We start from the raw sequence: 24,592 nt of genomic DNA on the forward strand, positions 1-24,592 counted from the left end.
TCACGTGTCCACTGTTTCTTTCAAATCAGTTGCTTAGAGTGAGTCAAATAAGAAATATTGTCAGCTAGCAGCATTAATACAAAGCCAGATGTAAAATGCTGCGATTTTGATAAATGAAGCCTTTCAGATGCATCTTTTCTTTCTAGCGTCAGGACGATGCTCTGTCAAATCTTATTTGTATCGACCTGCTTTTGAAAGTAGCGAGAGATTGGGTCCCATTTGTATTTATTTATTTGAGAATAATGGAATCGTCAGCAGATACCTGCAGACCTGTGACACTGCCCAGAATAGAGATCAGTATTTAAACAAATTAAAAACTTATTTTCCACATATAGATTGGATTAGGAGAAGTGAGATGTAGCAGGCCTGGTTCTTTAATTTGATCTTGTCTTTGTCTATTAAGAGGACTGCATTTCACTTATGCCGCCAGTTTTCTCAGCTTCAGTTGTTTGTTCTAATCTTTACAGATTTCTTTTTGCTTGTATACCATTTATCTTTTGGTTTGACCATCTCTAGATATTTTTCTCCCCTCGCATTACCTTTTTTTCTCTGACGGTTAATCGGTTTCTCGATGTTTCTCTCTCTTTGTCTCACTCTTCGAGTTGATGAAGGAGACGCATGTGTTAAGCAGCTGTGTCCACTCTGTGTATGTGCATGCCTATGTACACGTGTATTTCTCTGTCCAAAGTATGGGCACCAGCTGTGGCCAGCAGCTGTGTGTTTAGTGCCTTTTTTTTGAGTGCGTGTGTGTGTGCTGCCATATGCAGGTGTGGGCATGTATCCGTTTTATGCAGCAGCTGTGTGTTTTGTGTGTATTTGGCTATGGACAGCTGTTTAGTAGGAGGTGATGATTTTAGGAGCCAAGTGCACTGTCATCTAGGCAGGCGGCCAGGGGACAGCAGGAAAAGTAAAGCCCAGTAAGGTGTAAGGCCTGGCGTGGGTGTTATACTCAATTGGGCACTTCTGGAACACTGCTGGATCTATCATAGATCATCAAGGCCCCAGCTGTGGGTGTCAGACTTTATACAGGATTATTAACCTGCCCCACTCTATAGATTGGTCTGTGATTGCTGCATAAATCAGTCAGAAGGAGTCACTTAAAGGGAACTTATTATGCTCACATTTTGAGCTTCAGATTTGTATTCTTGGACACCACTAGAAGAACTTTGTTGGGTTTTACTCAGCCTTGGTGCAGAGCGTCAGTTCATCCTTTGTCTGAAACAAGTTACATCCATTAATTTGCTTCAGCCCTGGGTGGTTGGTGGATTCAAACCCAGGACTTTTAAGCTCTGAGGCAACAATACAGTTCTAACCACTGTACCACCGTTCTGCCCCTGATGTTACTGAAGCCAATTCCTCCCTCCATTCATAAAAGCATTCTTTTTAATCAATGAGGTGATTATATTTCTTCCAAATGACATTATAAAACACTGTCGGAAGCTGTCTGAAGCCTGAGCTTTGGCCTACAAGGATTACAGGCAATATTTAATATGAGCATCCCTGATTATAACAGTAAATGTGACTGAAAAAAAGAAAAGTGTGTTAGGTCTCGGTTCACTGTGGTTCATCAAGACAGAAATGTAAAACTTCCATACAATTGTTCCTCAGAATCCAACCAGCTATGGATGTGTACATTTAAGTTTGTTAAAGCAGGAAGTTGAGCACTTTTGCAAAAGAATGAGTGATGGAGACCGAGCTAGCAAAAATCAGCACAAAAAGAAACTCAAGAAAGAGAAAGGCAAGGCAATAAGGTAATAGTAAATATGCAAGGAAAGACAAGGATAAAAATAAATTAAGGAGAAAGCAAGATTACAAGACTACAAAACACAGCAGAAAACTGTAGCTGTCAGCAAATTGTTAGAATAACTGCTGCCCATAAAGTGTGAGTAGGAAGCAAATGGGACCCATATGGTTTCCTTCTGTCACTGCATCTATATTGAAGACCTGTCTAAAACCTCATTAAGGCCTTACGACACCAACCATACCTCCACTACTAAAATCAGACAGATGGTTATCAGGCTCTGTGATGAGACACCAGCTGTGCCTATGACACACTGATAGACAGTGCTTTCTGGGTGTTCTCCTTTCATTTAAATGTCATCACTCCATTTTGTTACACAAAGCAAAACAACACACACAAAAGAAAATAAAACAAATGCTGCTGATTAAACAAAAAAATGGTGCAGTGCTTGTCATATAAACAAATTATATTATTGTGTCTATAGATTTACAATCCATTAATTTATTTTTCTTCTAATTCAACCAGTAACACCCTTTATATAGCAGCTGGGTGAACCACACAATCTCCCACTGTTTTTTCTTTGCTGAAGGAAAATTCTTTGCTAGAATTATTTAGTATTTAGGCCAACAGTACTCTTGTTGGGTGTTGATCACAGCCCCAGATGTCTAAGCACTTTTGAAAAGTAAGTAGAGTGTTGCATGGACTTAACTGTCTTAATTGCCTACACTTGAGAGCAAATTAAACAGAGAATTTAAGGATTCGAAAGTCTTTGCACTGGAAACAGGTAATATTATTCCGAAGACACATGCAGACTGTGTATGTATATATATATATATATATATATATATATACGTACATACATACACACACATCTATCTATCTATCTATCTATCTATCTATCTATCTATCTATCTATCTATCTATCTATCTATCTATCTATCTATCTATCTATCTATCTATCTATCTATCTATCTATCTATCTATCTATACATACATACACATACATACACATACATACATATATGCAAGAGAGAGGTAGAAAGTCAAAATATATTATATCCAGCATGGAAGTACAGTCTGAAAGTCTGAAAATAGCATTCCACTCTGAAAAGAAGAGTGAAAGGCTTTAAGAGTAATGAGATGATGAAGAATGGGATGTACGCACACACACACACACACACACACACACACACACACACACACACACACACACACACACACACACACACACACACACACGTGGATGTGCACATGGACAGAGACACACATACACCTCATATGTTATGCCTGACCATTATTCAAAGCTGTCACTGCGCGTACCGCCAGATCATTAATACAGCCACTGTCAAGTGTGCTTGAGTCATTAGTATGAGAGGAGATGGTGCGGAAGAAAGGCTATACTGTAAAAAGATAATATGAAACATCTCACTTTGTGTTTGGATTTAGCCATGGTGAAACTCTTCTAAAGCTGTGAATGACGATGCGTGAGAATACTAAAGGATAGTATTCTGGCTGTTATTGTAGAAATGATACTTTACGTATGTGCATGAAAAAGTAAAAAATAACCAACATTTATACATATACATGTATATGATGGCTGAAATTGTAAAAATTTTGAATAAAATAGTTAGAAATAACCATAATAAACATAAAATTTTGTACAAGGAAAAATTGTTCCCACAACTTCATTTTTCTTGATCAAGGTAACAGTTCTGAGAGGTGTGCTCCAAACATTTTTCATGAATAAACCGAATGCTCCACAGAGACCCTCACTATAATGTGAAATTGTGCAGCAGCCCTCTTGAGAAGAGATTTGTTTTCTTCAAATAGCACCAGCCACTTGACACAGCAATGTGAGGTCTAACAACTGATGTGGAGATGCACACATATTCAGTTTTTGTAGTTATTTTTTAATCCTTCAGTGAGAGCATGCATTAGAAAAATACCATTAATTAATATCTTATTAATACTTATAGTTATATTCTGTTAATTTCTGATAGACTTGCATTATAAAAATACCAACATAAAAATATTTAATTTATGTTGTTCTGTACCATTGGCTGTCACAAACATGTATCTAGCATCTACTGTATTTATTCACTCAGTCACTTTCAGACAGACAAGGGCAATGTGACAGAATCATTAAGAAAAGTGTGTCTGTGTGTGTGTGTGTGTGTGTGTGTGTGTGTGTGTGTGTGTGTGTAGAAGGCAAGTATCGAGCTGTCTAAATGTCAAGGGTGTGTAATTAAAGTCAACCTGAGTGCTGTCAATAGTTGATGACTACTACTGGGAACATGGTTTGTTCCATATTCCGGTATAATTATAGACCATAGGGCTCCACAGATGTGCCTACAGGTGTCAGTTGTATTAAATCAACTATGACACCAACCAAACCAGGCAAACTACAGGAGACTGTGTCACTGTTTTCTTCACCTTCTTTCAATTTCAGTTTTACATTTACATAGAAATGATTTTTTTCTATGTGCATCTTCAAATTGAATGTTTCCATGTTTTGTGTACGGTTATATTGTTGTACACATGTTGTGCTTGCCACCTTGTCCCCCTGCTGTGTCTATAATGAAAAGCTAAATGGCCGCAGTTAAAAGTGATTAAAGATGGACGGCTCACTAGGAGGAGAGGGAGAATGCAGCAGTTGGGAAATGACAGCGTGAGGTAAATGACAGCCTTCCTATGTTTAGGATAAGTGGATAGTGCCGCTATATTCAGCATTCAGCATCAATTATTCAGAGACCCACTGACAAATCCCCAGTAACTGAGGTTCCTCTGCAGCAGTCGAAGTGCGAGTTTCACCCGCGATTCACCCATTCTCCATTTCAGATTTAAAATTTTATCACTGGTATCACCAAGGGTACCTCTGTGAATTAGCTATGTATTAATATTTATTATAAACACTAAGGTTATAATAATCTGATATGTAGTCTATGTGCAAGAAATTACTTGTGACATGTTGGAGTTGCAATCTGTTTCTGACATTGTTTTTTGTAGGAGTGTAGTATCTACAAACTTTCAGTGTATGTGCACATTTAGGTTGATTTGGTTGGTACAACAGATAGATTTCATGCAGTTTCATGTCCTGGTTAAAGACACTTATAGTCACAGTTTTGAAGATAGACGTGATCACATATGAGGCCCACATATCAGCACACATACATACATACAATGCTCTGTCATCATAGTTAACTATTACTAGTTGGCGTTGTTGTCAGCTGCCAGTTTAACATTAGTTTAACTCCTCTTGTTGGTGCTAGCAGTGCTCCCTTTAGTGAGCAGATTGCCTGGGGTGTGCTAATTTAACTAATTTAATTTCTCAGGGGTGCAGCTTGTTTTGCACAACAACGTTCCTGAAAGGTATCCCGGAGCTAACGTTTGAGGAGAAAGTTCTTTAAAGCTGTGCAGTTCATAATACACTCAGAGGTGACAAGGGTAAAAAAAAGAAACACCTGTCCCTGTTTTCAGATATCCGAGTTCACCTCGACATGGAGCCAACCCCTGTCTATTTGCATCACTGTGCACAGCTATGAATTATCTTTGGATCTGAACAATGCGGAAAATAGCGGCTTGCTTAATCCACCACCTGTGGAGCCGTCAATGTCAGTGTCTTATCTAGTCTTGTCCGGCAACCATGGTGTGGGTTGCCTTCGCAGCTCTTCTGTCTAACCTCTGCAAATTTTCTACAAATTTTCTAATTTTCTCCTTCTCAGCTGGACCAAATTTACTGGCTCAGGCAGGTACTGCCCCTGCCGCGAACTCTGTGACCATGAACTCCAAACATATCGGGGCATCTTAGCCTGCCTGGTTGATTGGGCTGCAGAAAGCAGTTGGCAATTTAGCTGCTGGTCATTCTGTCACACATTCAAACTCTGAGTTTCTCTCTAAACTTTTTTTTTTTTCTCCACAAAAAAGCGTGCAAACTCTGAATCAGCAGATCTCATTTTTCAGGCTCGAAATATTCTCAGTTTCCAGCTGTGCATGTCTGTCAGAGCACAGGGTGGCTTTGCTGAATTTCACTTTGTACGCCAACTCCATTTTCACACCGTTTTACAATTACGGGACATGATGGCATTTATGATTGCCATTGTGCCATTCAGGCTTTTAAAGATGATGTCTGTGTGCATCACGTCACTTCCGAAGTAGACTTGCGATAACCGTTAGGTACTTGAAGGGAGCCTGAGTTGCGTGCTACACTAGGGCCCCTCAACAGGGGCCCACCTTTTCCCAAGGTGATGTCCTCAGACGCCTCCCTGGGGGGGAATATGTGCGGTCACACAGGTATCGCAGTTCAAACTGCACACTATCCGCCTAAAAACCAGTAGCCATATTAAACATAACTGTAAATCTTATGCAGATATTTCATTCTTCACAAACATGTGTTGACAAATTTGACCAAAATGACAAACACTACAACTGAAGACACTGTGCATGTGTTTATCATTATTGGTGCATTTTTCTTTTAAGCAACTTGTTTTGTAAGTTCACAATATTGTTTGAGTTTGTTAAATTGTTCAGTTTTTTAAATTCTAGTTTGCATTTTGACATCAATTAACTAAAGTAGTTTTTCACTGCTTGTTTTATTTCTAGATAAAAACAATAGCCCCGACGAAGATGATTTGACACTGTTTGGATTACCTTGCATTTGCACGCCAATATTCATGCATACATGAGTGACACTATAATAAATGGGATCATGTGAGTGTGTTCTATTAACAGATGGCTGACCTTGCAGCTGTGAAATGTTAAAAGTGGAAACTGCACATTTGTGCATTTCATTTTGTTGCATAAATGTTAGTGTCAGTTTTTTCTAATATATCATTACTCTCCTATGCTCTGCTTTTCTCTTCTTGTAGGATTCCCCTGCACCCAGCAGATACAATGTGAGTCAGACATTTGAGAAGGTTAATGGCCACTCTTACTTAGAACCCCGAAGTGAAGACGCTAAGAAACGGCAAAGCTGCTTCCTGTCTGCTGCACCGAGAAATGATTTCTTCCTACACAGTAACTCCAGCGTGCCAGGTGTAGCACTCGATTTTATGTTTGGTCTGTCAATCAAAATAATGCATTTCCCTGCCCCATACCATAACCCTTACTTCCACAGCTGAATGCCTAACTGAATACCTAAACACTAAACAAAGCGTTAAACCCAATTTCAAGTGTTAGCTTTGTTGCGTCCAGCATTTTGGTCTTCTATGTTGTTGGGCTCCACAGGTTCAGTGGCCCCCCTCAAAACACATTATAATAAAGACCCACAAGGACATTATGTAAAGAGAAACGGCTTGGTCTATGTGTGGGTCGGTCCTTCCTTTCTTTTCAGAGCTAAATATTCACAAACTGTACTGTGCCTCCCTTTGCTATCATACAGTCCAATTAGTTTCATCTCTATGGGCCTCAAACCTAATATTTACCTGAGTTACACCCCCATTGAAAAATGTTGTTAGAAAATTGATAGATTCATGATTTACTTGGATAATTTATGACTAGCCCCCTTTCACCAAGGGACTCAACCCAGGAGAAACCTCAAACCATTTAACCAAAATCCAATTTGCATATAAATAGATTTGAACTGTTTGCAGAATTGTTTCTGCTTAGAACGCAAACACGCACACACTTATACATCTCCACCCTGAAGCACTTATGTGGACACGCGTATATGGACACTTAACGTGAACTTAGAGACACACAATAAGCACACTGATATGCACATGCTTTTTTTCCCCCCCAATAGTTGAATTTGCATTTATGAATAGGTCTATAATATATGGAACATTATATTACTTATCATGCTGGGTCTAACGTGATCATATTTCTGATAATGGTAGGACCGAGCGTTTAGCTATGCATTATTTCTGAGCAAAAATTAATGACTGTGGTGCTCATAATGATCTGTGACATTAGCAGTTGCTCAAGGTGTTTTTAACCATGTGTGTAGTCATAAGTTGATTGCATTTAGCCACTGGGGCTGAATAGCACCTACTGTTGTCTTACTTTAAAGCTGTTAGACCAATGATGAATTCTTTATATATTTTATGTCCCCTCATCACAATTCTAAATGCAGTGAATATAATATCTTGCCCAGGGGTCCATTAAACCATTTAAAAATCAATTGTAAAAGTTCTTATCATAACTCCTTAAAAGTTGGGTGTTAGCATTATTCTTGTAACCTTAGCTTTGAAGTTTTATTGGATTGTGTCCATCCTCTGTCCATCCTCTGATTCACATCAGAGTCCAGTATTATGCAGGTATATCATTTTCCAGAGATTACAAAAAACAATTACAATTCTTATCTGCCACAGCTTTGCTGTAGACCTTTTTTCCAGAGAGTCACATGGCAGTTACTTCTTTTAGTTTTAATTGTGCTAAAACTTGTATAGAATTTGATAATCAACAGAAATATAGATTTGTACTAACAATTTAAGATTATGATGGGATTTTTTTGGCTCAGATCTTATGATTGCTTAGCCTGAAGGTGATAGTATGTGGCCAAGTTATTATAGTTAACTAAAACTAAATGAAAAACTAAAGGTGAAAAAAGATTTAGTTAACTAAAATTAAATTTAAATCTAGACTTTTAGAAAGAATTTAAACTAACTGAAATGATTTTTTGAACTTGGAACACTAATGAAAATAAAATAAACATATTGTATTTGTTAGTTTGGTAAAAATGTTATCCCAATTTGCCTTATGAGGCTTTCATAGAAATATTTCTTGAGACTTTAGATTTCCACAAGACTGTGAGTGAGCTGTTTTGAAAAGGTTCTGTGTTTTTATTGTAATACTTGTAGTGATTTTGCTAAATGTTGCCTCTGACACATGCCTGTCATACAATAATAATTAATAAAGATTAGAACTAAGACGAAAACTAATAGAAACTAGACTAAAAATAAACATTTTCAAACAATGAAAAGGAAACTAACTATAACTACAATCAAATTAAAACCAAAACGTAAAAAATAAATAAAAATAAAAACTAATCAGGAAATACAAAACTATACTAAGTCCGGTAAGGTAAAAGGAATGTTCTTTGTATGTTTACTGGCTTTTAAGTGTGTTTGTGTTCATCAGGCCCCGGCCAGTACAACCCAAGTGTAAAATCTGCTCCAAAGTTGGCACTGATGTCCTCCAGAGAAGATCGATTCAAAGTTCCCAAGAACATCAGCCCAGGACCTGACACTTATTGGGTAACAGTACAAAAAGATCTATTAATGTCAGCCTTGTAAAACATCCTCACTTTGTACCATACTCCCAGTGCGCTTGACTGAACTAAAGTGCATTTATGTCCACAATTTGATGCAGTTTGTACAGTTTTGCCTCTGTATACCCCCACAGTGGATTTACAATCAAACAATTATATGACTGACGTTCAAGGGTTTAACAAAGTTACATTACAGACATTTTATACACATTATACATTTTATGAATTCATGAAGGCATCTCTTGATTTTAGACTTTGACAGTGATACTCTTATCTCCTTAACAGTGTTCTTGACTTGTTCCGGGTGTTGTAAAGTTGTTTTTCTTAACCCCGGAAATAACTCTGTCTTAATACACTTTATTTGTGTGGTATTTTGGGTCTTTTGGTGTTGCTGAGCTGCTAGGTGCACTCCTTTTGTACCAGACTGGTAATTTAGCCACGACTAAAGATTTTGCTCTCTCTGATAAGTTTATTTTGGTTTTTCCGCCTAACAATGGCATCTCTCACTAGCATGTCTTTGAAATACAAATTCCACAGTTGAATCAATTTCAAATATTCTATCTGCTTCATTTGTCATGAAATCATAAGTTAACCAGGCTCACCTTCTGAAACATTACAGACCTAAGTTTAAGTGTGCAGATGCATGCTGAGTTTTTAGCATATATGGACACAGCGGTTGCTCTTTGTGTGTGTCGTGTACACCTGAGATGTAATACCCAGAATGTCTGACACTACTTGAGTTGCAATCCCCGCAGAATCTATCACATTTCTCCCAGTGACCTTGAGCTGTGCGGAAGAAATTGATTGCTTAATAGAAAAAAGAAAAACAAATCCAAACTTCAATATCTTTCCTGGGCTGATGTGCTTTTTTGCACAGGGCAGGTTTTCAGTTTGTGGGAGACTTTATTCTTAATTGACCTACCTGGTTGAATTAAAGTGGGTAAAAATAGATGCCTTTTATTAAGTGTAATGTCGTTTAATGCAGCCACCATAGAGGACTGACAGAGACAAATGCACTTCATGACTGAAGCATAATGTAGCTGTAATGAAACTTAACCAGAGCATAATCTTTCTCTGCTTTGTTTTAGTGCATTTTAATAGAGATTACAGCTTTGGGTTTCCACTGATGGTGAATGTGTGTGAGTGAGAAGAAAGTGCTAATGTTGTTCGCCAGTCCCCGCTGATTTTGAATGGCGAACATCAAAGACAAAACCCGAGGTTTGATTCAAATCTCACTACACAGTTCATCATCATGTTCATGTCCATGGGTGCGATGTTATCACAGAGCTCTTTTTTTTCTCCGTCTGCCTGTGTCCCAGTCTGCCTGCTGCCTCTGTGTAGTTTTATCTCTCAGCTTTCTACTGTCTTCTCTTCTGTAGTCTACAGTCTGTGTCTCTTCTCTCCCTGCTTTACCTGTTTTCTAGTTTTACCTGTATCTGTAATATGAAGACTTTTTCTCCAGAAGCTTTGCCCTTCAAAAGCATAGGGAAATTTGCCTCAAAAGGTGTTTCGAGACACTGACACGGACACAATTTTAGTTCAATTAACACCATCAAATTTTAGCACATTAGTAAAATGTGATAAATGTATCAGCACAGTAGTGGTGAGATGTCTCAGATAATTAAAGCAACATTGCAGGCTTAATTGAATATGACCGGCACTGGTGAAATTATCCACCTGACTGATATTGCCAATCAGGCAGCAAAACACAAATTAAAAGTAACTGGTAAATGCACACTGTGTAATGTGCCAGAAGAGCAGAAACGGCAATAGCAAGGGGAAGACTTGTTCCAAGTAAACAATGGATAACAAAGCGAGTGTAAACTTCAAAAGAATATACTTTGCACATGCTTGATGAAAAACGACGATCATTCCATGTTTGTCAGACCTCAGGGTAGTCACAGTGCATTTGATAAACAATACTTATTGTAGTCATACCTTTAGTTTGTTTATGATATAACACCACAGGGCTCAGTCAGGGTTCAGCACAGAGAGATAACCAATAGAGGCTCAACTCTACTTTTGTATTCTAATATATCAGATGTATCTCTAGAGTCTTCAGTCTGTTTTTCCTTTGTCTCCAGCATAATTAGAGTTTCTCCCCTCCTCTGTGCAGTTTACATCACAAGTTCAGCAAAGTATCTTTTTGTAAGTCAGTCTTGGCATGTGAGAATTTGTTTCCTCACAGGATTTCTAAACATGCACGTTTTCCCATAAGACTTTATACAAAGGTTTGATATGCATTAATGTGCTTTTTAAAAAAAAACAAAAAAAAACTTTTGCATGAAGAATTAGGTCAGACTCAGAGGCCTTGACAATAGATCAGTCATATTAGGGTTAAAATAGGATGGCAACCTCATTATGACTAGGTCTTGTTTTTTTTTTTGGTTTTTTTTTGCATTTGACAACCGATTACAAGCAATTGTGGTGGCCGCTTTTCACTGCAAGGAAATTGCACTGGCTGCCTGGTAGAAGGTGGCCAGTCTCCAAACAATTTTAGCCCAATTCAAATTGACTTCGGTTGCTCTCAGATGGGCAAAAGTTGTTAAATAATCGCCTTCTATTTTCAGTCTGAATGTTCAGACTGAATCAGTCTGCCCTGATGAGTGCGACTGCTAATTGGTTGTAAAGTTGTTGTTTTTTTTTTTTTGTGGGATGGTACAAACAAATTTGTCTGCATCTATAACTTTACTGCCTTGGGTTGCTGGTAGGGGTGGGTTTTGATTATCGATTTATCGATTAAAATAGATTCTGGCTTGGATAATGCGATATCGATTTTTAAATATAAATGTACTTTGCCCGAAATGCCAGAATATCAGGTTAAACCTCACAAAATTTCAATAACCACCATTCTGCACAAAGACGTAAACACAAAGCATGGACCTGCCGACAGATCAGAATCGTTAGATGTCGCCTTTCTCACCCGACGGCACAGACACGGTCGGGGCTGAAAGCTGACAGCTCGCTGATTCTGATGTTTCGGCGGGTCCGCGCTTTGTGTTTACGCCCTTTTTGCGCTAGATTCTGAAGCTGCGGGTTTTTATCTCTCTCCAAACAATATTGACCGAACCAGATGCAAAAGAAGATCCAAACTTCGCTTCACGTACATCGTCATGAATTCCCTCTGACTTTTGCTGTTTTGCTTCCACCACGATAAAATCACACTTCATGCACAGCTCTCTCTCTCTCTCTCTCTCTCTCTCTCTCTCTCTCTCTCTCTCTGTACTTCCAGAACAATTTCCTGTCTAAAAATCAGTTTTCTTCATTATTCGCTTGCTTGTTATGTATAAGTCTACCGTTGTTTAGAGCGCTGTTGGCCCCTGTTTTCCTTTTACTTACTTCCGAAAAGAAAACCTAATTTCTGCTGTTCAATAGGCTACTGACCAAATGTAAACTTTTTAAAATTATGCAAAATTGCAAAAGGCTTAGCTGTGTCTCATTTTTTTTTTTTTTTTTTTTTTAATAAATAGGACAGGGGGAATGAATGAGAGAAAGAGGGGGAGAGAAAGAAAGAAAACCAAAGGGGAGAAGAGACGGTGAGAAGGGGGGGGAAGAGAGAGAAAAAAAAAAAAGAACTCCTGGGTCACCTGTATGGAGAAAAAAAAACAAACAAACAAAAAAAAACAAACAGAGGAGACAGCAAACAACAAAGAGTAACATAATAATAGAGAAAACAAAGCACCATCACAATAAACTAGCTAGTCATAGATATCAATATTTACTAAATAATAAACGATATTGTGCAGCACGCAAGATAGACAGCGCACAGTGTGCTTTGAGGCAGCAGCCAAGAAAGCTTTAGTCCGCGTCTGTGAATACCCATGTGTGCATACCTGTGTGGATCAGCATGCTTGCATTCCAAAGGTTTCTCCATGTAATGATCTGCTAGGGAGTGTGGGGGGGCCACAGCCCCGTCCTCCAGGATGTGAAGCGGGTATGGAGGAGATCAAAACTCCAGACATCCAGAGGCCCCCAGAACACAAGAGACCATGGAAGACCAACAGAGGGGCAGCCGCGCCACTGTTCCAGTAAGAGCTGAGGAGAGTCCCAGATGAGGGCTCGCCCAGCAGCCGCGGAGCAGAAGTCAGGGGGAGTTGCAGTGACGCGCCCGTGAGCTCCGCCGGCCCCCAGCTGTGCCTGAGTGACCGAGCCCCAGGCCGAGAGGCCGGGGGCACCCCACCTCCAAAGGGGCCCGAGCGAGCCCCAGGCCCCAGGCCCCGACAAGCGGCCGCCAAGGAGTGAGCCGGTGTGTACCCGGACGATGTATAAGTCTACCGTTGTTTAGAGCGCTGTTGGCCCCTGTTTTCCTTTTACTTACTTCCGAAAAGAAAACCTAATTTCTGCTGTTCAATAGGCTACTGACCAAATGTAAACTTTTTAAAATTATGCAAAATTGCAAAAGGCTTAGCTGTGTCTCTTAAAACCTCTGTAACTTTGCTCTGCTTCACTTCAGCAGCATCGGGTAATGTTCATGTGTTGATTAATGGTTTTCTTTCGTTTTTGATCTACTGCAGAATATTTTTAAGGTCATCTGCTATAAAATCCCAGGCCAGGAAAGTCGCCTTCATGCTTTTCTGTTTTATCCTCAGTTACTTTGACACAAAGGCATCTGCTGTGATGCTCACACCTTTGATAAAGTCTCGCAAGTGTCAGCTTTCCTTTTATAGAAATAAAAATATGGAAATGTACTGATACGTGATCAGAATTATAATATTTCTGACTGTCTGAGGCAAAATTTACCTGATTCAAATCGAATCGAATCAGATTGAATCGAATTGGGGATCAAATCGATTCAGGACCTTGTGAATCGAAATCGAATCGATTCTAGAAATCAGTGACGATACCCAGCCCTAGTTGTTGGCACTAGCTACGTTAACTGTGTGTAAATTCATACTATATAGTCATTTAGATGTTAGAGGTTGCATTGTTAAGATTATGTGCCTTTTCTTTTTGGTTGTTATGAGCTGATACATTTTCTACATTTATTTGTAAGTATCACACAAGACGGAGGACGCTGTAAATACACCTGTAGCTGTGGGAATTTCTACTGTAGCTAGTAAAACTGTTGAAAAATCTGATATGATCCTGCTCCCACCTCAACCTGTCCTATCTCCATCCTTTCTCCCCCAAGCGGTTGGGTGGTAAAAGTTGTATTGAACTGAGATCCACATCGAGTGTTTGTCTGCAGCTACTTTAACCATCACAGAGAGCTTTAAAGATGGTAGATAATTTTCTCAAAGTAAGAGTAAATTGGTTTTGCTAAACTTTGTAGCAGTGTAGTTACATGATTAGATCTTCAATATCAGCTAATAATGCTCTCTGTAGAAGTGAGCTGCAGATGAGTAAATTAGGCCCTAAGTTCTGCTCCACTGGCTTCCCAAGAGCTCCGACAGCATAATTTGTATCTTTCTTCTGTCCAAGTATATACTTCATTTGGGTGCACCAGTTTCTCATGAATGCCTCTGGAGGAGGCATGATAGGTCAGTTGGAATTTTTTTTGTAGGTGTAAATGACTTTCTCTTGCAATGTGTTAGAGGCTTCAAGAGGCTCAATCCCACCATAAGCAGCAGAAGAACATATGTTGCAAACCTGCCAGTCACTTCTAAGATGAGCTAATACAATTTGGTAAACTAGATTTGGCATTTCAGATTACTCATGATGCCTCTTACCAGAAGCACTGCACACTGTTTTGTAAGTACTTTTTTTATTTTCAACCTTCATGTGATCTAAATAATTTTAGATGTCCATCTGGTATTCATACATATGTATAATGAAGTAAAGGCCCCATACAAGAACATAAAAAAAGATTTCATTCATGGGTTATAGACTGATTCTATTGCATTGTACATAATCATATGGCTCCATTTAGCTGGAGGAAGTCAAGTTCCTTTTTAATAGCGAAATGCAAGTTTAAGCTCGCTGCTCAGTAATTAGCTGTGTGACTGTGATTCTATATGACACCACGGGCCATGCAGCGTTAAATATAGTATGAAGTGGAGCAGAGAGGGAGATAAATAAGTGCTTGTAGAAGATGAGCAGGCAGAGTGTAGCATGGTAGTAATGAGAAGGAGGCAGGGGGGAGAGAGAGAAGGGGAAACGGCGGTAGAGGTGAGTTGGTGCTGAAAAGGTGGTGAAAATGCGTGGAGGAAGAGAAGCAGAGAGACAGAAAGCAGAAAATTGAGCTGCTGAAGAGGGTAGTTAAATTCAACAGCTGGAAATGTGTTCTGAGCGTCTGAAATCTGAAGCAGACTTTTCATGTAATGGAACAGTAGCTATTTCAGCATAAGTGTGCGCATGATCATTCGTCCATACATGTGCATAATGTCACAACGCTATCTACTTGAGCAGCATTTGTCCACTGTGAAGGTTCATTTAGAGTTTCCATTAAATGCACTATGTGAGGTACCTGCTTGAGCAGGCTTGATTACCTTTCTCACTCATACAGTAACACTGTTAGTGGCTGAGCTTCATTTAACAGAGAGAAAAGTGTGGATGGAATATGGAAATGTAAAACGATTCGGGGAACGGATGTCGAGCAGAAACAAATATTAATTAAATGCTGTACTCTTTAATGGTATATATATGCTAGATGAGTACAAAACACATAATGAGGCAAGAAAAGAAGAAACGTAAGTTTTTTCATTTGAAATAAAAAAGAAATAAGTGATAGTTTAATAATTAAAGAGTATATTTTTGACAATACTCTCAGCACTTTACTCTATTTCATGTGCTGCACAAAGCTCAGCAGACAGTGGTAACCCTTTAGATTTGAAATTTCAATATCACTCTGCTGTACAAGTATATATACTGTATGTATTTATTGGCACCCTTCATAAAAATCTACTATTACTCAGGCTCTTAGTCACTATGATTTAGAACATAAGGTTTTCTTGACGCAGTTGACATATTATGATATGCTTCTCAGTGTGATGCCTGCGGCTTGTAAGGGCTCTCACTGTGTGTGAGTTTTCATGTTCCTACTTTTAATTCTTGTTGACTTTGGAAAATGTGTGTTTTAAAAGAGCTGGAAACTACAGTACAGTTTAATTGACTGTTAATCTGTTGAATATACTTCACTGTGGGAGTTACAAATACATTTAAAAAGGAAGGTCCTTGCATGGCTTTAACCAGCTATGAAGTCTGGAGTTTTGGCAAGAAAAATAGCACGAATCAGTGTGTTACACACTAGATCTTTGTTGTTTTATTTTGTTTTTATTTATTTATTTAAGACTAAAGGGATTCTGTGAAGTTGTGGTTTATACACACAGCATTCATCTTCCATATTTTTATATATAGTGTTGCTCCTGCAAAAAAGAAGCAAGCTGTACAAAATAAAGTCCTTCATAGTTTTCAAAATACCTGGTTTTGCTGGCATGTACCTCTAGGACCTTCTCTAGCCTTTTCTGCTGGTCAGTGGAGCACAAGTGCTATGCCTTAAATAGAGAAAAATTGTTGAGCTCACAAACTTCTAAAGCCTGATTAGGGTCTTGGGTCCTTGTCTCCATATTTGTCTCACTCTTTGGCTGGATCAGAATCTATTTTGGTACCTGGCATTCATTTTGTTCTCAGTCTTGTAAAGTTTTCCTGAATAGATCTCGCAGGGTTGTTATGTACAGACCTTGTGGCTGTTCCATCTACACTTTGTGTCAAACTGACGGACGGACTCAAAAGGTGTATAATCTGTTCTTTGGCCGACTGAAGTACTGGTAAATACAAGCTGCTCATGAAAAGTAATTTGATTCTCTTGCGTCTCTTGTTTTGCTGGATTGTGGGTAGCAAATGCTTGCGTTCCTTCACTGTGTGTGGCAGGTGCTGTGTGTGTGTGTGTGTGTGTGTGTTATAGGGACGACTGTGCATCCTGCACTCCTTCGTCTGTGCTCATGGGCGCGGTTGAATATGTCTTCATACATACCAAGTAACATAATCACCACCACCAATTACCAACCTGCAATTTTCCCCTTTACCTTCTCCCCTCTTTGACCTACTCAAGCATCCCATAATCTCCCTCATCATTGCCATTCCAATGGTGTCGTCACTTCCAAGGGCTCTTCCCCTATCTCCTCGACCTACCCAGTAACCCCGAGGGTGACCTGGAGTTGAACCTGCAACCCTTTTCCCATTAGGATCAATACTGAGATCTGAGCCGTGCCGCCAGTGTTCTCAAATCCTGCTGCAGCACCTCTGGCATACTGATGTGTGCGTGTCTGTGTGTGCACGTACGTGCTCAGAGGTTATATGGAGGTAGTGGGGGGTGAGAGAGAGAGCGAGTGAGAGAGAGGGAGATAGAGCTTTGCAGAAAAGGCTCAGCAGTACCTGAGTAGGACAGCTGATGAAGTGTGTGAGTACATAGAGCATATATATGTGTGTATGTCTGTGGGTTTTTTGGGAGGTGATTTTAGGGGGCAGACTTTGAAGTGAACGTGGTGTTTTGTTTAGTTTTTTCCTCTGTAAGACTCCCCCTCCAGCATGGACTAACAGACTCAGTATTTGTAAGGGTTTTTGGAGTCATGTTTGTGATTTTAACCTTAATGACCCCTCGCTCTAAAAGCATATTGGAAATAATTAAGCTCTTCAGATAATTATTTAATTTTAAATTATTTGGGCTTTATATCATTGGATCTGTTACCAGTCTATGGTAGGACTGAACAAAATGTTTGACCATAATATAATATATGTTATTTAGTATAAATTTGAAGAAATTTAGTATAAATTTGCACACTTACTAATTTCTTAAGCTTCGTCAAGAAATTAGTAAGTGTGCAGACCATGTGTGTTAAAAGACAATACAAAACCTTTGTCAGCAGGATCATACACTGTGAGTGAATTCACTGAAGTTTATCTAGATTAAATCCCTAAATGTTAAGAACACTTCATTACTCCTGTTTTAAAGTCAAATGACAACCACCCATGAGTCCTGAATTTATTGCATTGGCCTCCAGTTATTCATTTATGCATTAATTGTTTTGGGGTTTATTTGGTTAATTTTCTATTTCTTCTCTTTCGCGTTTTAAAAATATACAGTAATGTGCAAAAGTCTTGAGCCTCATATCATTCTTTACGATTTTCTTTGGAAAGAGCCAGATTTTAAAGTGATCTTCAGCAATAACCTAGGCTTGAAGGTCTTTTTAAAGATTTTTTGACACTGGCTGCGTTTTCACTCATTTTTAGTTCAGTTCTGTGTCTTTTGAGAAGAATGTTTTTTTTCTCCTTTGTTAAGCCACTTAACACTGACCTATGAATCATTCAAGCATAAAAAGCCACCTAACTTAAGTGAACCAGTGGTGTGTCTACACATAACAGACAAACGTAGCAAAGAACCAATGTTAATTTATATCTTTTGGTACTTTGTTAATAGCGGCCTTTTGCAAAAACACATAGTTAGTTTCCATTTCTACCTAAAGAGGCATTAGCCAAATGGATAAAAGGACATATCTGAAAATGGTGTCAGTGTGAAAAGTGACAGACCTAAAAAACTATATATAGCAGACGAAAATTGCCTGAAAGAATCTGAAAAGAATCCAACAAAGACCTGACACAGGACCTGAGACATGCATCTTCACCACCAGTGTTAGTCAAGTTAGTTGAAAATAGTAATTAGTTACTAATTACTTCTCCGAGAAAGTAATCCAGTTACTTTACTGATTACTTATTTTCAAAAGTAATTAGTTACCGTATTACTTAGTTTCCTTTTAAAAAAAACATGATACACAACCTGAATACATAATAAAGCAATAGACCTTTCAGCCCAATTCTATTTTTTATGCATAAAATATCATATAAAATTTAATTAAATGAAAAAGTGTCATTTTAATTTTTTTTATTAGTTTTAATCTTTTAACTTTATGCACATTGCATCAAGCAGAAATTAAATTATATGCAACAGTCTTTGACATGAAGAAATTTGTTTAACATTTAAACCTATTTTCTGCATATTCCAGCATATAAAATAAAATTATATTTTGTGTTTACACTCACTCTTTCAAATAGATGCAAGTAAAACAGCAAAAAAATAAATAAATAAAAACAAAAGTTCAGCAGCACCAAGTCCTGTCGCTCTCAAGTCTATTTTCACCTGTTTAGCAGGAGTGGGGCCGGTGGAAGTTTCCCCAGCTGAATTGGATGTGGTAGCCACAGCGCTCATGTCAGTGGGGGGATCCGGGGTTTTTTCTCTGAATTTCATATTCCTGTGGCAGTGTGCTCGCTGCTTGCTAAGATTTGAACTTAAATTTTTCACTGTAGAAAGAAGTTTTCTTCCCACGCAGAGTGTACAGCGGACGCTAATGTTTTTGTCACTTTTTACAGAATCCAACTTAAAGTAATGCAAGTACTTCCAACCTTTAAACGCTACATGGTCGTACTCTGTCCCGCACTATTATTCATTGTTGATCTACACACATCTGTTACTGCTCATTTTCATGAGACACTCTCACAAACAAAATCACAGTTTAGTAACGCAGGAACGAACCTGCTTACGGGAAAGTAACAGTAATCTAATTACTTTTTTTGCAAAAGTAATAGATAGATCAGGCTATGAGAATAATAGTGGCCATACCAAATATTGACTTTCATCAAGCTCATTAGAATTATACAAACGTTTTGCTTTATAACCTGTATTTCCAGGTATGCTTGCATATGTTCCAAGCAACATGTGAAGAAATGAGGGGTGGCCGAGAACACCCATTTAACTTTTCATCATCCTTCATTGTCCCTCATCTCTGTTTTGTTTATGTCTCTACAGTTGAGTCCAAGTATTATGAACACACTACTGAAGGGCACCTTCAACGCGACGCTCAACAACCCTCTGAGTCCCAGCTGCTCCCCCCGCGTGGCTGATGGGCCTTTAACAGCCCACAAGGCCATTAAAGCAAGCACACCCAACACCTTTATCGCCACCAGCAGTTCATAGAGTTCTTTGTGCGTCAGAGTTTAAAGATGAAAGGTTAGTGGGGGGAAAAGATCAGTCCTCAGGTCATTACATTTAAATTCATATTCTGAGAAAAGTTGAGTTTTCATGAATATTGATGTCATGTTCATTCTGTTTGAATATATAGCAGATAATAAGTGAGTAAAGTTACAGTTTAATAACTGAAAACAAGGTAAGTTTGTTCATGTAATAACAGAAATGTGCAATTACAATATGTATTGTAATTCAATATCAGACTTTAGGAGGTTTTTAGACTAATTGTGAGAATGACAGTAATATTTTTATATGTTGTATGAGTGCATTTCATTATGCATTTGGCGTAGTTTTTACTCCCAGCCACTTTTTGAAAGCTTATGTCTGCAATTTGTCCAAACTGTTTGTTTTACTGTGTGTGATATTTGTGTTTGAGTGTGTGTCTGAGCCCAGAATGGGCTATCAAATAACAGAGAAGTTCCCTAGAGCTGTTGTTCTGGTAATAGGTTTCAGTTTTTCAAGTGCTAGAAATTGCCCTCAGAGTAAATTACAGTTCATTTAAGCTAATTATAACAGCCAGTATCTTTTTAAACATCAAGTTTACAGTGCATAATGCTGACTGATTAACATATTTGTTTTTCCTTAATGTTTTAGGCAGCACTTTGGAAAAAGATGACTTTGTATTATTGTCACAGAGTGATACTGTATACCTACTAAGAACATTTCATCTGAAGTTGGCTGTTGTGGATTATTTCCCCCTGTATAAACCACTTTGTATATCAGTAACATTGATAAAGGCATTCATATGAATAATGCTTGAAATGATTTGTTAACTTGTTATTATTCCATAGGCCATGTTGTTGTCTTAAGTCAAGCATCGAAAGATCCAATCTGGCATAAATGAGTCAAATATTAAAAATGTTGTGAAGGTTTTGCTACAGTACTTTTTTTTTCTTGTTATAGTTAATAACAGTAAAGCTGGATGAATGCTAGCACAGATCACAGCCCTGATGGGGCGTACACACAGGAAGAGACAAATGGCGATGTAGCAGCTAGAGAAACGCCAATAAAATCTAATGACTTGTGTAGATGACAGTCAATGCAACTGTTGGTGACCCTAAGTGGGCGGGTCCTGAGTAAAACTAATCTGGACTTTGAGGCGAGTGATTGGAGCAATCAATGGGAGTGGAGGATACTGCTGACTGATGTACGGCGGTGTGGGAAATACACAAGAGAGTTGCCTACTAAACCAGAAGCTGACCCACAGTTAAAGTGCTTGGCGAGCAAACTGCTTCATATATGATTAATCTTTAAACTCACAGATGATGCATCTTAAGGTCATGAGAAGCTACTCCTTAGTTAATGCCAGTAAACCAGCACATTTTTAGAATTCATATAAATTTGTTGCCACACATTAGTGCTTAACATGCATAAGTCATGAAGCAAGTATTATATATATTTGCAATGACTGCCAAAGAAACAAGTGTGGAAGTCACATAGACGTGTTGTATGTCCTCGCATTGATGCACACATACACATGCTGCACAACATATACATCTAAACCAACAGCAGCTGCCTGTAGAACTATATTCTCCTTGTAAAAACAACGCTACAGCTTATCTACTGTGGAATTACCTGGTGCTGTACACTCAGTTTTACTAATCATGCACAGAGCCGAGGTTTGACTGCGGTATGAAATATTAAGTGTACTCGCTGTTGGGCTTTGATATACCTAAAAGTGGAGACGGGCTGAAGAGTCGAGAAGAGGCTTTATAGTAAAGCTGTGTGGCACCGTGATGGGAAAAAAAAAAGAAAGAAATAGTTAACCTTAAAGAAATAGTTTGATGTTGCTGGAGAGCACTTATTTGCCGTTGTGCGTTTGCAGAGGGAATGGAAAGACTTTCATATGTCTGTGAAATATGGGGCTTCAGCTGACCGGCCACTTTTCACTCTGCTGGGAGTGTCTTCTGATTCAGACTGCTGAAATCTTCAGCAGCAGTCTGAGAATACTTTCTCAAATCAAGGATGTTTTTTTCACTCGACGTGTTAGGAAATTCAAGCCTGCTCAAAAGTTCCTGACCTTGTGTAGGTAAGATGGGTGGATGTGATGAGGTGATAGAAGTTTGTGATGCTGGATGAACTACTTTTACTGGCAGTTACTACCGGAGAGTGTAGATTTATGTCTCTTACCTCCGCTGATTGCTCGGCATAAATCAGCTACTCATGGTTGTGTGAGTTCTTCCTCACTTTCAGACAAAGTTAACAACAAGTGTTTTAATAACCTGCTGTAGAAGCACAGGTGACACTTTGCGTGCACATCTTGTTGCCAGGATGCAGTTTGGCCATCTATTTAAAACAAAAATAAAAACCGTTCCATCAAATGACTCAAACCACCCACTCCCCCTTTACTGTGTGGGATGTCTCTTTGCCCTGCCGTGTTCAAAATGCTTCTCTGAACATTCAGAGTAACAGGTTGGACTGAGTACCATGTCTCTGATTGTTCCTGTGGGCCTTTTAGCCTAATGAGGTGTTTACCCCCTATCATTATTCAGCTGGGAGCGGAGCAGAGGGAGGAGAAGGTAGAGAGAGGGAGGTGAGATGTGAAGTAAAACCAAGACAGAGGGAAGCATAAAAGAGGATAGGGTTGAAGAAAAGGAGTCCAGTGGAACATGGGGGGGAAAAAAAGGGAAAAAAAGAGAGATTGTATACAGGCAGAGGGAAGATCAGAGAGAAAAGGAGAGCCAGAGGAAGAAAAAAGCCAGAGAGGAAGGAAAGAGCGTGGTGTTATTTATGCCTCCCTCGGCACTCGTTTTTACCTTTTTCCCCCCTGCGAGCTGTTTTACATCGGCGATCTAATTAAATCAAATAAATCACAGCACACACACACATACACAAGCACGCACACACAGCTGCAACTGCCCCTCCTGATTCTCAGATCATGAACATCTCCTTCCCATACACCCTCCGAATAAATCTCGATTATGGTGCATTACACGGCACATCATTCATGTTGTTTATAGGTCTAAAATATGCAAACAGACCAGGGGCATAAAAGTGATCGATGCACAAATGGGTTCTTTTTTCTCTTCAGTTCTCATCTCTCACACAGCACCAAGCACTGTCACTTACACATGTCTTGTGTGGGATGAAGAAATATTGTATTGTGTCCTTATGCTGTGTCCTGATGGTGGCTATTTATTGTCTTTGGGAGATAAATGGAGTTTTACTACCTCATTTACTAAAGCACCGTCTCTCCTTGTGAGCCCTTATTAAATATAATTAACTCTGCCAAACCTTGAAACTGTCCCTGACAGATCTCTTGATAATTGTAAAATGGGGGTAAGTTAATGGGTGCTTTTACTGGTTACTTTTGTACATGAAATGCATGGGTGGAAAAAAAAGACACGAAAAAACTAACAGCTGCTGAAGCTTTCTTTCCCAGAAATAACTGCTTCAGGGAAATAAATGTTTGGGCATATGTTGTCCAAATATGTTAGCAAATGTATAATTTTTTGGCCAAACCAAGCATAAAATTAACATTCATATTGTGTGATAAACACTGTTATTTAGTGAAGGCATATCAACGTTTTAAAAAAGACAAAACTGCACAAATTACTAAATAAGCCTATCATCGTGATGGTTTGAATATATGTTTTTCTCTTTCTCTTCACAGGGTAACGGTGAAAATAAAGTTTTTCCCAGTAAAAGGATTTCACTGGATTATTCATAGTGAAACTAGCATTCACCATATTATTAATTGTAACTTACAAAATGTTTATTTCAATGTGTTTAAGTGCTTGTAAGCCTTTGTGTATCATTAAACGCCATTTAGGTTAATTAACAAATCCTTTAAAATTTTATTGCTTTGATGTAAACACACATTTTTTATGATCTTAGGGGCTTTCCATCTCATCCACACGTGTCACTGGGTTTTAACACAATCATATATTGAATTATATTGAAAGTATAGTGTACTGGCTCCATTTTGATGCAGTGAGAAGAACAGTGAGAAGAACTAGACAGGGTTACATTCTGTTTTGATGCTTTTTGATGCACGTTAAAATATTCAGATCACTTTACCTCTCCTTTTTTCAATGCATGCAAATCTAATGGGATATACTCAACTGCAATCGTCGTGTGATGACAGCTACACAGCTTGGTAGAAAGCCAGATTAGCCGGTGACTTTAATTAAAGAAGATGTACAGTAGTCCAGAAGAATCAATCTGCAGGTTAACAAGCGCTGACAAGGGCAGAATAGACTGTGAGGCTTTATTAAGATACAGTGAGAAGAACGAGCCAGGGTTACGTTCTGTGGTCATCACTTCTGAACTACTCTCTCTTTCCTCCACCTGCTGTGGGTGATTCTTGCCTTAAAGTAGCACAAATTGGCAAATGATGGATATTTGATTTTTTATTTACTTCTTTAATTTTTTATGAGCTGTCAGGCTTAAGAAATTAAGTTTACCAAACAATTAAATTCTCTCAAGAGTAAAAACTTGCTTATTGTACTTGGATTACATGGAAAATACTGTCTTGGTCTTGACTGCGCTTCTGTGGCTATAAGTATTCTGGTACACTATCCTCTGTAAAGCTTTTTAATGCCTTTAGCGTTTCTTTCTGTCTTTGCCATCATCCACTGAATATAAAAAACTCTCATGGTCTCCCAGTGTTTTTGCAGGTGCGTGGAGCTTCCTTCAGATTAATAAAAAATGCAAATGTGATTCACACAGTACTAAAAACTAGCTG

General features: G+C 38.7%; 1 protein-coding gene across 1 annotated transcript in view; it reads left to right on the forward strand.

Moving 5' to 3' along the window:
- The window catches only part of stpg2 (sperm-tail PG-rich repeat containing 2), a 65,750-nt gene extending 44,982 nt beyond the window's left edge, over nt 1–20,768 (forward strand). Inside the window, exons 11-13 of the mRNA XM_085425664.1 lie at nt 6,607–6,772; nt 8,819–8,934; nt 19,687–20,768. Of these exons, the coding sequence (XP_085281790.1) occupies nt 6,607–6,772; nt 8,819–8,934; nt 19,687–19,854 (450 nt within the window). The 3' untranslated portion in view covers nt 19,855–20,768. The remainder of the gene's footprint in view (nt 1–6,606; nt 6,773–8,818; nt 8,935–19,686) is intronic.
- Nucleotides 20,769–24,592: the final 3,824 nt, after the last annotated feature.

The sequence above is a fragment of the Rhamphochromis longiceps genome, linkage group LG12 (assembly GCF_057381845.1).
Source record: "Rhamphochromis longiceps isolate RC_006_pf linkage group LG12, R_longiceps_female_GT1.1, whole genome shotgun sequence".
NCBI classification, from domain to species: Eukaryota; Metazoa; Chordata; class Actinopteri; order Cichliformes; family Cichlidae; genus Rhamphochromis; species Rhamphochromis longiceps.